Source organism: Artemia franciscana, chromosome 11, assembly GCF_032884065.1.
Source record: "Artemia franciscana chromosome 11, ASM3288406v1, whole genome shotgun sequence".
Taxonomy (NCBI): Eukaryota; Metazoa; Arthropoda; class Branchiopoda; order Anostraca; family Artemiidae; genus Artemia; species Artemia franciscana.
Window position 1 is genome coordinate 23,709,015 of NC_088873.1, and position 15,427 is coordinate 23,724,441.

Below are 15,427 nucleotides of genomic sequence, written 5' to 3' on the forward strand. Positions count from 1 at the left end.
GAGCCCTTCTGAAGTTTCTAAAAACTCTTTCCACGCAAAGTGCCTTGGCAAAAAAAAAATACACAGAGTCCACTTCGCTCCTTACTTGCCTATGAAAGTGCCTTTAAATACCAACCGGTAATTTTATCGTTATAATTTTAGTGCATACAAGAGGGTCAGATGCCAAACTTATTAATTCTTAAAAAAAAAACTAAAAAAAACTGGTTAGTTTGGACTACAATGTGCAATCATATGGAAGAAATGTGCCATTGTTTATATTTTTCGAAATTTCCATAAATCTGCTTTTACAATAAATTTTTACCATTAAGAAAGATCAAAATAACAATTACCATTCCTGTGTCAGCGTCGTATAGCAATTCTTCATAATTTGACAGTTATTTAAGGGCGCCCTTTTAAATTTTAGGTTACTGTGGGCTAGAGTTCGTTCTGTACAAGGTTGCGTCTGACGTATCAACCATGATTTACTTCTGCAGTTGTATCGTGAGAACATGTACAAGCAGGTTTTAGCATGAAGCAAGTCAAGGGGGCTCCATTCAATGTCCGGAATGTAAATGATTATTGAGAGATGTCAAGCAATTCATAAAAATAAACGTACTAGCAATGAAAATAATAATAATAAAGCATAATCTCCAATTGACAATAGACAAAAGTGTATAAATGCAACTCCAATTTACCATCAGAAAATAAAACTAAAAATGAAAAAAGTACAAAGGCAGTAAAACTAGCGTCTTCCTCCTTTTTTCTTTTTAGAAGGTGGTTGTGGCTTTGATACAGATATTTGTTCCGGAGCAGCCGACGGTCCCTGTCTTGACTTAAGTTGAGGTATTTTTCCACCAAGATACAGCAATATAGAATCTCCTAAAATTAAAAAAATGTTATTCAGAAAAAATTGAGCTGATCTTACCAAGAGGGTAGATCTCTCAAAGCCGAGAAACAAGCTAAGAGAGTCTACTCGGAAAAGTTTCTCAAATTATCTATTGTGGTTGGGAAAAACGCAACTTTTTAAAGCAGTAAATAATTTTTACATAGAAGAATTATGCAAAAGAGACGAAAGTAAAGGGGAGAAATATGACACGTTACCTGAAAATATTTATCAGATGATCTAACTTAACTGGCAAAGGAAAATTAAAACAATTTTGCATCATTAAATCTTTTGTTTGTCAAATGGCTCATTAAACTTTAAACTTCTCTTTATTATTTTATTATTTAAGAATTAACGACGCTTCTTGACTACTAAGGTCCCTGCGTCGGCCTTCCCTTTATTGGACTGGATATTCTTTTTATTTAAAAAATTCTGCCATTAATAGCAATAATATGCCACCAGTCTTGGTAATAGATTGTTTGTAAGATTGTTTTGTATGGATTATCCCTGCTGGGACAGGGATAATAATAAGGTTTACTGATTCCTAGATGAAGCTTTTCTAATGTAAATTTCTACTGTCAGGCATTCTAATGAGTTGAGACCGATCTATACGATTGAGGCAACACCTAATCATTCTAGTCGCCTCGACTCTGGCACGGAACATGTTGAAATTTTCTCAAAAAGAGGGTTTAACGAATCATAACACTAAGGAGAGGATCAATAACGCTATTTAATGTAAGCGTGCGCACTATATACCAAAATAGAGCCTAACTATTCAGAACATAGTGTGATTCTAGACACTTTTGCTTTATCGCTTGATAATCTCCTTCGCCCAGCTGTTCTTATACTGGGTTTTCTTCTTGTTTTTGTAGTCCAGAAATGTTTCAGAGTTATCAGATTCTTTTATTTATCTAACAGCGATTTTGGGCGGCAGAATTTAAAGTTATCTTTCTTTTTAGTTACAGTCCAAACAAAGCCATCAACCATATCAGTACTATCCCAGCCAACAGCTAAATTTCGGTTGTCCGTCACCATTGACAAATTTTCAACAAATCATTATTGCAAGTCAGGTTTACGGCTCACTGTTGGTCCATCTACCACAGACTGAAGACTATTGGTGCAATTCACGCCATTTCCTTGGCAGATTTAGTGATTTTGATATATCAAGGTCTGCTCTAGGTTCATTCTGGGCTAGTATCTTCCAAGGATATCTTGAAGCCTAAATCTTCATCAGTGAACAGATGGCACACAAAACAATATTTGTTCGTGAGTAGTGATCCTTGAAACAATTAGGAAAGTAAACCCTCTGTCTGACCTGACCAATTTCTACAGTATATTCTTTTTTCTACATGTGCATTTTCAAAGTTTTTCAAGTGTTTGAAGATTGTCAGAAAGTCATCTCCATTTTATGATGAGCTTACTCTAGCATGTTGCATGTACTTAAGACTAATTGTACCATCCTAAAAAGGTGAGTCAAACCTGGTCTTTTAAGATACCAAAGACACAACCTGTTACTTTAAAAACTCTTTTCTTTAAATAATTCCTTCCATCTTCTACATTATCCCGTTTCTGGCTCTTTGGTATAAGATTCAACTCTTCCTGGAAAATTTCTCTCAAAATCTCATTACGGAATCACATCCCATACTAAGAAATACAATAGCGCATAACTCACTAAAAATATCCGGGTTGCAGTGGTAGCTAGCAACTTAGTAAGAGACGATCACGTCCCATAGTAAAAAAAAATTGTCCATAAGTCCTAAAAATAGAGTCAGATCGAAACACAAAGCACACTATTAGAATTGCCTTGTTGTCTCTTATTAGACTTAAAAAGAAAAATTTTTTCAAAGAAAATCACAAACAGCAAAAAGCCTACAGATTTTCTTACTTGGAATAGTAAGAGACGAAAACTAAAAAATCAGGCAGCTAACTAAGTCCAGTAGCTATCATGGTTTAGTCTTCACCAATCTCTACAGCCATGATACTGATGAAACTTACAAAATACCCATTTATATTAACTAAACCGATCCTTTATGGAAAATGATTGCAGCAGGAGCTGCAACCATGATACTACCACAACAACTAACCAGGGAAACAAATTTTCAAAAGATGTCTTTCTTATATTATCTTGTCGAAAGATAAGCATGTGTTGGATAATCATGTGTATAATTATTTATTTAAACACTTCAATTACTATTGGCTATAGTTCGTTCTTTAATTTAACTTGAATGGCAACAAAACAATTACAAACAGGAAAAAGCCTATGGCCTTTTCTAAGTTGAAATAGAAAGAGACGAACCTCAGAGAATCAGCCAGCCAAAAAAGTTAGATATGGCACTATATCCAGAAAATCAACTGCAAAAGATGCTTGCATTGAATAAACTTTTAGTTACTTCATGACGTGGTTGGTTCTTTATTAGGTTTCATCATCATTGTGTGTTTAACTATATTAACGTTTAGTTGCTATCTGCCTTGATTTGTTCTTTACTATGTTTCACACATCTTTATAACCATGATTCCGACGTACACATTTACATTAAACTATACAGATCCTTTATATATAAAAAAAATACAGCACAACGCTATAGAGATTAAGAGTTAAGCGAAAAAAGTTGGGTTCCAGGAGACAGCTATAACTCTGAACTTACAGATTAAATAAAATTATTTGTTTTTAAATTTTCAGGAATTATTCTAGTTTCAATTGACAAATCAGATTTTTTGTTTAAACCCTAAAAAAAATTACTACATTTTATACAACTATATCTACATGTTTTTTACTCTGTTAAAAATACTAGTTGATCTTCGTATGCAACATGATGCGAATAACATTTGCTACTCCTGTGCTATACAAAAGTCCAGTTTTTCTTACAAAATTGATTCTATTTTAAAAAATATTTTTGTTGGTTACAAAAGATATTTAAATAGAACAATTTTCTTTAAAATGAGCCATTAACCAACCAACTCTCTATGAAGTTCCGTTGTGCTAGCTGCAGAGACAAAAAATGGAAAAAAAAGATGCGTTCGATGCAGAATATCGTGGTTTTAGTCACTTTTATAGTTTCAAGCAGATAGATTTTCTTTGTTGTTCATGCCAACTCACAGGGACTTTAAGTTTCCTTTATAGGGGTTTCAGACAAGGCGATTCTAATATTATGCTTTCTGTTGCGATCTGACACTATTTTTAAGTTACTGGCAGCTTTATTTCTTAGCATGGGACGTGATCGTCTCTTACTGGGTTTCTAGCTACCGCTGCAACCCGGATTACCTTATATTTATTATATCCCGTGATTTGTTCTTTGCCGGGTGTCAGCTATCTATACAGCCATGATAACGATGAAACTTACATAAGGCCTATTTATCATGAACAATACCAATCCTTCACGTATTATACCGATGAAATTTATACAATTCCCATTTATAATTAGCTATACCAATCTATATATATATAAATAAGTTGTTTGTCGACTGACGTCAAGTTTGTCCACTGACGTCATTATAAGGATTGAGCATTATGACGTCATGTATGTATTTTGTATGTTTGTATATGACGTCCAAGGCTTTGTATATGACGTCAAAGGCTTTGTATATGACGTCATTATAAATATATAAGAAGGCATTTCAAAGAGAAATTTTTAGTATAGATCTTAAAATGACAGAAGAAACAGCCAAGAAAGCTGCTCAAATATTTAATTCAAAGAGAAATCTATATATATATATATATATATATATATATATATATATATATCTATCTATATATATAAAAATAAGTTGTCTGTGGATCTGTGGATCGTGGATCAGGTGACGTCACCTGAAAAAACTGGATCAGGTGAGGTCAAAACTGAAAAAACTAAAAAAAGGCAAAAACTACAAAAAAAACTAAAAACTAATAAAAAAAATAAAAAAGCTAAAAAACTAAAAAAACTAAAAAAGGCAAAAACTACAAAAAAAACTAAAAACTAATAAAAAAAGCTAAAAAACTAAAAAAACTAAAAAAAGGCAAAAACTAAAAAAAAAAAACTAAAAACTAATAAAAAAATAAAAAAGCTAAAAAACTAAAAAAACTAAAAAAAGGTAAAAAACTAAAAAAACTAAAAACTAAAAAAAAGGAAAAAACTGAAAAATAAGCTAAAATAAAGGTAAAAACCAATAAAAAACTAAAAAAAAAACTGAAAAAACTAAAAAAAGGCAAAAACTACAAAAAAAACTAAAAACTAATAAAAAAAGTAAAAAAGCTAAAAAACTAAAAAAACTAAAAAAAGGTAAAAAACTAAAAAAAATAAAAAATAAAAAAAAACTAAAAAAAAGGAAAAAACTGAAAAATAAGCTAAAATAAAGGTAAAAACCAATAAAAAACTAAAAAGAAAAAAAGGAAAAAATTAAAAAAAATTTTCATCTAAAAAACTAAAAAAAACTAAAAAAGGTAAAAACTAAAAGAACTAAAAAAGAAAAAAATAAATGACGACACTCAAAGAGAAAGCGACCAGGACAAAAGGAATGTTCGATTAGCAATCAACAAAGCACCGGGACACAGGGAGTATAAATGACGACCAGGACATAAGTAAAAAAAAAAACTAACAAAACTAAAAAGAAGGTAAAAACTACAAAAAAACTAAAAAGAAAAAAAAACTAAAAACTAATAAAAAAAACTAAAAAATCTAAAAATCTAAATAAACTAAAAAAGAAAAAAAAAGGAAAAAAATAAAGGAGAAAAACAAAACTAAAAAACGAATGTATATACAGACCGGGACACCGGGATACAAATGACGACCGGGACACAGGGAATATAAATGACGACCGGGACACAGGGACACAACTACAACGGGGACACCGGGGGAAACAGGGGGATATAAATGACGACCGGGACACCGGGACAGGGAATGGTCGATTAGCAATCACCATCAACAAAGCTCAAGGGCAATCATTAGAATCATGAGGTATAGATCTGAATACAGATTGTTTTCCCATGGACCATTATATGTTCCATGTTCAAGAGTCGGTAAACCTGACAATCTATTTATATGCAAAGACAATGGGACAGCAAAGAATGTTGTATATTCGCAAGTTTTACGTAGTTAAAACCATATATATATATATATATATATATATATATATATATATATATATATATATATATATATATATATATATATATATATATATATATATATATATATATATATATATCTATATTCACAGGTGGGACATAGGGACACAACTACAATGGCGCGTAACTATTATGGCGCGTAACGACTTACGCGCGCGGGGGGGCTTGGGGGGGGGGGGGGTTGGCGCGAAGCGCCCCCACCAACTAGGTGTTGGGGTGGCGCGAAGCGCCACCCCAACAGCTAGTATATATATATAAATAAGTTGTCTGTGTGTGTGTTTGGGTCGAGTGACGTCATGTTTGTGTGTCGACTGACGTCACGTTTGTCGACTGACGTCATTTTAAGGATTGAGCTGTATGCGTCATGAAGTTGTTTGTCGACTGACGTCATGTTTGTCAACTGATGAAATTACATACCGGAACACCGGGACACAAATGACGACCGGGACACAGGGAATGTAAATGACGACCGGGAACCTCAAAGAGAAATTACAGACTAGGACATCCGGACACAAATCACGACCGGGACACAGGGAATATAAATGACGACCGGGACACAGGGATACAACTACAACGGGGACGCCGGGGGCACAGGCGGGATATATAAATGACGACCGGGACACAGGGATTGTTCGAATAGAAATTACAGACCGGGACACCGGGACACAAATGACGACCGGGACACCGGGACACAGGGAATATAAATGACGACCGGGACACTCAAAGAGAAATTACAAACTGGGACACCGGGACACAAATGACGACCGGGACACAGGGAATATAAATGACGACCGGGACACAGGGACACATCATTAGAATAATGAGGTATAGATCTGAATACGGATTGTTTTTCCCATGGACAATTATATGTTGCATGTTCAAAAGTCAGTAATACCTGACAATTTTATATTATATGCATATATATATATATATATATATATATATATATATATATATATATATATATATATATATATATATATATATATATATATATATATATATATATATATATATATATATATATATATATATATATATATATATATATATATATATATATATATATCTCTATTCACAGGTGGGACACAGGGACACAACTACAATGGCGCGTAGCTAATATGGCGCGTAACGACTTACGCGCATGGGGGGGGGGGGGCTTGGGGGGGCGCGAAGCGCCCCACCAACTAGGTGTTGGGATGGCGCGAAGCGCCACCCCAACAGCTAGTGTTAGTATAAATCCTACAATGGCAGAAGCAACAGCCGAGGAAGCTGCTCAAAAAGTTAATGCCAAAAGGCTTGCCGCTAAAGAACGCAAAACCGCGCAGTTAGATGAAAATCAACCTGGACAGCGAGAGTCAAAACGTATCAAAACTGAAAATGATAGCGATGATGATTGGGTTTGGGAATTTGACTTGGATGAGGTCATCAATGCCTACCAGATTTTAGTTAAAAAAAGCAAAGGTTCGGCGATATGTATTTCATAGTGACGAAAGACAAGCCAAGGTAAAACAAACCAAACAACTTGAAAGTGATACCGATGATAAAAAAAAAACAACGTTGAAAGGACTATCGTTTCCCAGTTGCAACATCTTTTCCACAAAAATAATAATTTAGTGCTTCTGTTCAAATGTTCAAAACAGCAATCGAATTGATGCCTACTGATACGCAACTACCAACGAAGTGGCAATCGTTATGGTCGGTTATCAGTTCTTACCTCGAGATAATATTCTTTATAGGCGAAAGAATCAGTTGACAAGAATTGCTTAAACTCATCGATGCTACGATGCCCTACAATATCCTATCATTTTTTGGGATGGAGCCGACGGCGATCACTTTAATATTAAATTGATATTTCCAGCCACTAACAAGGAAATGGATAAGAAATGCAGCGCAATGAAATATTATGCCTATAGATTAATGATTCGTCATTTATTACATTTACATATAATCCATCTTGGGATTAGATACAACAGCTTTTACATCCTGGACAATCGCCGGTTCATAGACATGACATTACGGCCCGTGTCTTCCGGCAAAAGTTGCTCTCCTTCATCTCCTACAGAGTTATGGGAGAAATACAAATCGCAAATGGCCGAGAATATACTCCACCGAATACGGCTAGAAAGGTCAGATATGACCTTGGACTTTACAACAGGAATTCATAACTGCACTCTAGTTATGATTGAAGATTTGTGCTTATCTATTGCAAACAAACTTCTCAAGCATTTGGGAATGCCTTCACCTAATCGTACTACTTCTATTTCTACGTGTGTAGAATAGGATCGTGAACAAAGTTACAACACAATTATCTATTGTCGTATGTTACAGACCGGGACACCGGGACATAAGGAATATAAATGACGACCGGGACATTCAAAGAGAAATTACAGACCGGGACACCGGGACACAAATGACAAGCGGGACACAAGGAATATAAATGACGACCGAGACACTCAAAGAGAAATTACAGACCGAGACACCGGGACACAAATGACGACCGGGACACAGGGAATATAAATGACGACCAGGACACAGGGACACAACTACAACGGGGACGTCGGAAGGGCACATGGGGGATATATAAATGACGACGGGGACACAGGGAATATTCGATTAGCAATTACCATCAACAAAACCCAAGGGCAATCATTAGAAAAATGCGGTATAGATCTGAATACGGATTGTTTTCCCATGGACAATTATATGTTGCATGTTCAAGAGTCGGGAAACCTGACAATCTATTTATCTGCACAGATAATGGGACAGCGAAGAATATTGTATATTCGCAAGTTTTACGTAGTTAAAAACATATATATATATATCTATTATGAAAAGAGAAATCACCAATGCAACAGCACAAACACATAAAAAAAAAAAAAGAAAAAAAGACTGTTTTCCTAAATTAGTGATTAATATAGACCAGCACTTGAATGAGGCCTTAACCCTACTCATCCATACAATCACATAGGTCAAACAGCATAGCCATACACAATCAACCATAAAGAATAATCCATGGACAGGCAGTCATGTCGTCAATAAGTATAAGTCGTCATTTACCAAACAATAGAAACAATAAAGACAAATAATTCAGAGGCAACAACCCAACACATGGGCTCATCAGGAGAATACACTTGCCTATAGGGTTTCGCCACATTAAATTCTCTACCCAGTCAAGTGTTGTGGCTACCACAGAATATCCATGGCATCTCCGTGTCAGGTATCACCCCCCAAATACATGCCTATGAAAAAAAACAGCAAATGTAAAACAACCAAGTTACACCAAAATAAGCTTATCCTGTTAATATATCCCTCTTTTTAGCAACAATAGGTAAACTAAATATGATAAATTTTACCAAATCACAAATATTAACACATAGCAAAAAACCTGAATGAACTAAACAATTATAGAATTCATCTTTACCATGTGGCTATTTAAAAAAAAAAAAAATCCGCTCTATTAGAAACACAATTCAAAATAAATGGCGCTGCATCATCATTTCTCGAACCTCCGAAATTAGTTGAAAATTTCTTTAAGTATTTCCAGATAATTCTTTTGATATTTATTTAAAAGTTCGTTATAATGAAAACTAAATTTTTTAAATTGCCAAGTTAATTTATTTGCAGAAAAACCTTTTGATATCAATTTTTGGCTTAAGATTTTACATCCATTTTTAAAATCAATATAATTACTACAAATCCTTGCATAACGAAGTAACTGTGAGAAAAACGCCGAATATGTGATATATTCACAGGTGGGACACAGGGACAGAACTACAATGGCGCGTAACGACTTACGTGCGCGGGGGGGGGGACGCAAAGCTCCACCACCAACTAGGTGTTGGTGTGGCGCAGCGCCACACCAATAACTAGTCCTTTATATATGAGAAATGACATAAAGTTGTTTTATTTAAAATTTTCGGCTTTCTAAGAGCAATACACTGCAACGTACCTATTTTTGACATTGAAGCTAACGCTACATTTTCTAAAACACCCCTCCTCCTTCACCTACCACATTAAATTGGAAGAAGGGTTTCAATACTCACTGGTGATAAACTGGGGATTTAATGGGGTTCCGTCATCATTTTTAAGCTGGAATCTAATTCTGCCAAGATGTTCCTGTTCCCTGCTAGTTTCACGTGGATATCGTTTCCTTTCACAGTATACTGGAAACTTGGTTGCCTTTAATACATCAAGGATGTCTTGAAGCCTAGGTGTATCCACTGCCTAAAAAGCATGATTGTTGTATCACTTCTAGTTATTTATCATTCATTTTAGTAGTTTTTATATCGATTTGATTTTTCATTTTGCAGTTCAAATATCATATTCAACGTCCTCAATATTATATTCCCTTTTCATTTGAAGAGACATAGAGAGAAGGGGGAGAGAGAGGAGAAAGAAATGAAGACAGAAGAAAGAGTTTTTCACTTTGATACACAGCTATACATGAACCTTGACGTATACATAACTATACATGAACTATACATGAACTATACATGACTACACATGACATGTCATGACTGACTATAGACATGACATGACTATACATGAACCTCAAAAGTGATGGACAAAGGAGAAAGAATGGTGTGCCTAGGAGTACGGCGAACGGAGAAGAGAGGGAACTTTAGTTAATTTCTGAGAAAACAAAAAATAATCAGCAAAATCAAGTGCTACCTTCCAAAATCATAAAATTACCTATATAAAACGATAGTTGCATTTATTTTCTTAATCTCTTAGAAACAAATTTTAATGAATCAAAATCACTCTGATTTTAGTATCTCTACTGAGTAGCTATGCGTTGTTTATGGTGCTGATTCTTAATTTCTATCAAAACTATACTAAAGCTTAGCTCTCTTTTCGGTTTCACACACTCCTTGGGTCAGGCTTTAAAACAGGGTAATAAAAGAAAATGCCAAGGAATTAAGTCTTATGCTATTGTGTTAGAAATTTTGGTTAACTAGGCAAGGTTACTTTGTTGAAGAAATGTTTGAGCTGTTCGGGGAAGCAACAACAATTAAGTCCACAAAAAAGTGAAAAAAAAATCAGAAATTCTGATTGGTTGTTGATTTGAAAGTACCAGTCATCTCATAAAAAATCAGCCCAGCCTTTTAAATGTTTGCAAAAAGGTCTGAGAATAGAGAAGTTTCAACGTCCTTTTCAATCTATCTATATATATAAAAATAAGTTGTCTGTCTGTGGATCTGTGGATCAGGTGACGTCATGTTTCTGTGTCGGCTGACGTCATGAAATTAGTTGTCGTCATTTTTGCTTTGACGGTGACGTCATTCAAGATATATAAGACATATGTTCACGTAGAAATCTATTAATGTTTAAGTTTACAATGACTGATGAACTTACCATGGCAAAAGCCGATGAAGATGCTCAAAGAGTCTATGCCAAAAAACTTGCTGCTGATAGAGAAAGTCAGAAAAGAAAGCGTGCCGAGGAATCAAAAGAACAGCAAGGAAACAGGCTTGAGGCTAAAGAACGCAAAACCGCGCAGTTAGATGAAGATCCACCTGGACAGCGAGAATCAAAACATATCAAAACTGAAAATGATAGCGATGATGATTGGGTTTGGGATTTTGACTTGGATAAGGTCATCAATGTCTATCAGATTTTAGTTAAAAAAACAGAGGTTCGGCGATATGTATTTCATAGTGAAGCTGAAAAATAAAGAAGAAAACGAAAACTGAAAAAAGAAAAAATGTAAAAAACTAAAAAATACTATAAAGAAAAAACACTCAAAGAGAAATTACAGACCGGAACACAAATGACGACCAGGACAGAGGGAATATAAATAACGACCGGGACACTCAAAGAGAAATTACAAACTGGGATACCGGGACACACAGGGAATATAAATGACGACCAGGACACAGGTATTTAAGAATATCGTTCAAAGACAAATTTTTAATTGTAAGAAGACCGTTGAAAGAGAAATTTCTAATTGTAAAATGACTGAAGAACCTACAATCTTCAAAGATACAACGATAGGAAGACTCTACACCGTTCACCCCAATCAACATGAATGCTTCTTTCTACGCCTGCTTTTGGTGAATGTACCCGGTCCGACATCCTTTGAGTATTTGAGAACTGTAAACGGTACTATACATGACAAACCGTAGTGCATGCCAAGCTCTGAATGACCAGGCAGTCCTTTACAAGTCAGTCGACACAGTTTTGGAACCAAATGAAGCGGTTAATTATCCATCTGAATTTTTAAATTCCATAGATCTTTCAGGGTTTCCACCACACGTGCTACAACTAAAAATAGGCGTACCAATAATACTTTTAAGAAATATCAACCAACCAAAGCTTTGCAATGGCACGCGACTTGCCGTAAAAAAAACAATGGAAAACCTAATAGAGGCCACAATCTTGACAGGGCCTTTTGAGGGTTAGGCTGTTCTTATTCCTCGCATTCCCATGATTCCAACGGATCTGCCTTTTCAATTTAAAAGATTGCACTTCCCAATTCGATTAGCATTTGCAATCACCATTAACAAAGCTCAAGGTCAATCATTAGAAAAATGTGGTATAGATCTTAATACTGATTGTTTTTCCCATGGACAATTGTACGTTGCATGTTCGAGGGTCGGTAAACCTGACAATCTACTTATATGCAGCGACAATTGGACAGCGAAGAATGTTGTATATTCGCAAGTTTTACGCAAATTATATTGTATTGTATCTATCTATCTATCTATCTATCTATATAAAAACGAGTTGTGTGTATGCATGTTTGTTTGTTTGTAAAAAGAGCGTTTGCATATGACGTCGTTATTAGTACATACGGCTTTGTATACGCAAAGACAATGGGAAAGCCAAGAATGTTGTATATTCGCAATTTTTACGTAGTTTAAGTCCTGCAGACGAAATGAATGCTTGCCTGAAAAATTCTAATTTATGGGCACACGTAAAAATATTAAAATTAACTACAAATATGCGTGTCCGATTGCAAAACGATGACTCTGGTCAAACATTTTCAGATCAATTGCTGGCAATTGGAAACGGAAAGCTCCCAGTAGTGGGAAAGCCAAAAATGTTGTATATTCGCAATTTTTACGTAGTTTGAAACACATATATAAATCTATCTATATTCACAGGTGGGACACAGGGACACAACTACAATGGCGCGTAACTAATATGGCGCGTAACGACTTACGCGCGCGGGGGGGGCTTGGGGGGGGCGCGAAGCGCCCCACCAACTAGGTGTTGGGGTGGCGCAAAGCGCCACCCCAACAGCTAGTATATATATATATATATATATATATATATGTATATGTAGTATGAGGAGCCCAAACTTTACTCAGGTATATATATATATATATATATATATATATATATATATATATATATATATATATATATATATATATATATATATATATCAATATATATAAAAATAAGATGTCTGTCTGTGTGTCTGTCTGTGGATCAGGTGACGTCATGTTTCTGTGTTGACTGACGTCATGAAGTTAGTTGTCGTCATTTTTGCTTTGACGGTGACGTCATTCAAGATATTTAAGACATATGTTCACGTAGAAATCTATTAATGTTTAAGTTTACAATGAGTGCTGAACTTACCATGGCAAAAGCCGATGAAGAGGCTCAAAGAGTCTATGCCAAAAAACTTGCTGCTGATAGAGAAAGTCAGAAAAGAAAGCGTGCCGAGGAACTACCAGAGCAACGCGAAAGCAGACTTGCTGCTAAAAGAGAAAGTGAAAAAAGAAGGCGTGCCGAGGAATCAAAAGAACAGCAAGGAAACAGGCTTGAGGCTGATAGAGAAAGAAAGAACAGAAAGCGTGCCGAGGAATCAAAAGAACAGCAAGGAAACAGGCTTGAGGCTGATAGAGAAAGAAAGAACAGAAAGCGTGCCGAGGAACTACCAGAGCAACGGGGAAGCAGACTTGCTGCTAAAAGAGAAAGTGAAAAAAGAAGGCGTGCCGAGGAATTACAAGAACAGCAAGAAATCAGGCTTGCTGCTGATAGAGAAAGTAAGAAAAGAAAGCGTGCCGAGGAATCACAAGAACAGCAAGAAATCAGGCTTGCTGCTGATAGAGAAAGTAAGAAAAGAAAGCGTGCCGAGGAATCAGAGCAACCTGAAAGTTATCGCCTGGCATTCAGGTACAACCCAGTCGATGATTATAGCTTGAGTAGATGTGTTCAAATCGGGACAATGTCTAAAATTTGTCCCTATTGCAAGGCCTTGAAATTCAATGGTGAAACAATGGGAATGTGTTGCGCCTCAGGAAAAGTTAAACTTCCTCTATTGGCTGCACCACCAGAGCCATTGAAGACTTTCCTTACTGGAACTACGTCAGAATCTAAGCGTTTTTTGTCAAAAATCAGAAAATACAACTCATGTTTCCAAATGACGTCGTTTGGAGCCCAAATCGAAAATCCAGATCAATTTATGTCTACTTTCAAAGTAAAAGGGCAAATTTATCATAGAGCAGGGTCCCTTCTACCATTCTCAGGCGAGAATCATAAATTTTTACAATTGTACTTCATCAGTGATAGAAATTCTGAATTGAATGCACGTTGCGAAATTTCTCCCAACGTTGAAAGGACAATCGTTTCCCAATTGCAACATCTTTTCCACGAAAATAATAATTTAGTGCGTCTGTTCAAAACAGCCATCGATTTGATGCCTACTGATACGCATAAAATTGTTATTTCCGCTGACAAAACGCCTCCTGGCCAACATGTGCGTAGATACAATGCTCCAACTATCGACGAAGTGGCAATCGTTATGGTCGGTGATCAGTTTTTACCTCGAGATATTATTCTTCATAAGCGAAACGCTCAGTTGTTAAGAATTGCTGAAACTCATCGATGCTACGATGCCCTACAATATCCTATCATTTTTTGGGATGGAGCCGACGGCTATCACTTTAATATTAAATTGATGAATCCAGCCACTAATAAAGAAATGAATAAGAAATGCAGTGCAATGCATTATTATTCCTATAGACTAATGATTCGGCAGGATGAAGAAAATTATATTTTAAAATGCCGTGAATTGATTCACCAATTCGTCGTTGATATGTATGCTAAAATTGAATCAGAACGTTTGCTATATATCCGCCTGAATCAGACCAAGCTCCGCTCTGAACAATACATTCATTTGCGAGATGCATTTATAAATGACGGTAATACCACAAACGTTGGAAGATTAACAATTTTACCTTCGTCATATGCTGGCAGTCCCCGTCATATGCATGAATATGCTCAAGATGCTATTGCGTATGTTCGTCTCTATGGTCGTCCAGATTTATTTATTACATTTACATGTAATCAATCTTGGGACGATATACTGCAGCTTTTACTTCAAGGACAATCGACGGTTCATAGGCATGACATTACGGCCCGTGTCTTCCGGCAAAAGTTGAAATCACTGATAAACTACATTGTAAAACTTGAAGTGTTTGGGTCAGTGCGATGCTGGATGTACTCAG

The 15,427-nt window shown here is 35.7% G+C and overlaps 1 protein-coding gene across 1 annotated transcript in view; it reads right to left on the minus strand.

Moving 5' to 3' along the window:
• Positions 1-654: 654 nt before the first annotated feature.
• LOC136032990 (signal recognition particle 19 kDa protein-like) overlaps positions 655-15,427 on the minus strand; it is a 45,109-nt gene continuing 30,336 nt past the window's right edge. The window contains exons 3-4 of the mRNA XM_065713515.1: positions 10,010-10,190; positions 655-858 (exon numbers count right to left, since the gene is read on the minus strand). Coding sequence (XP_065569587.1) covers positions 722-858; positions 10,010-10,190 — 318 coding nt within the window. The 3' untranslated portion in view covers positions 655-721. The remainder of the gene's footprint in view (positions 859-10,009; positions 10,191-15,427) is intronic.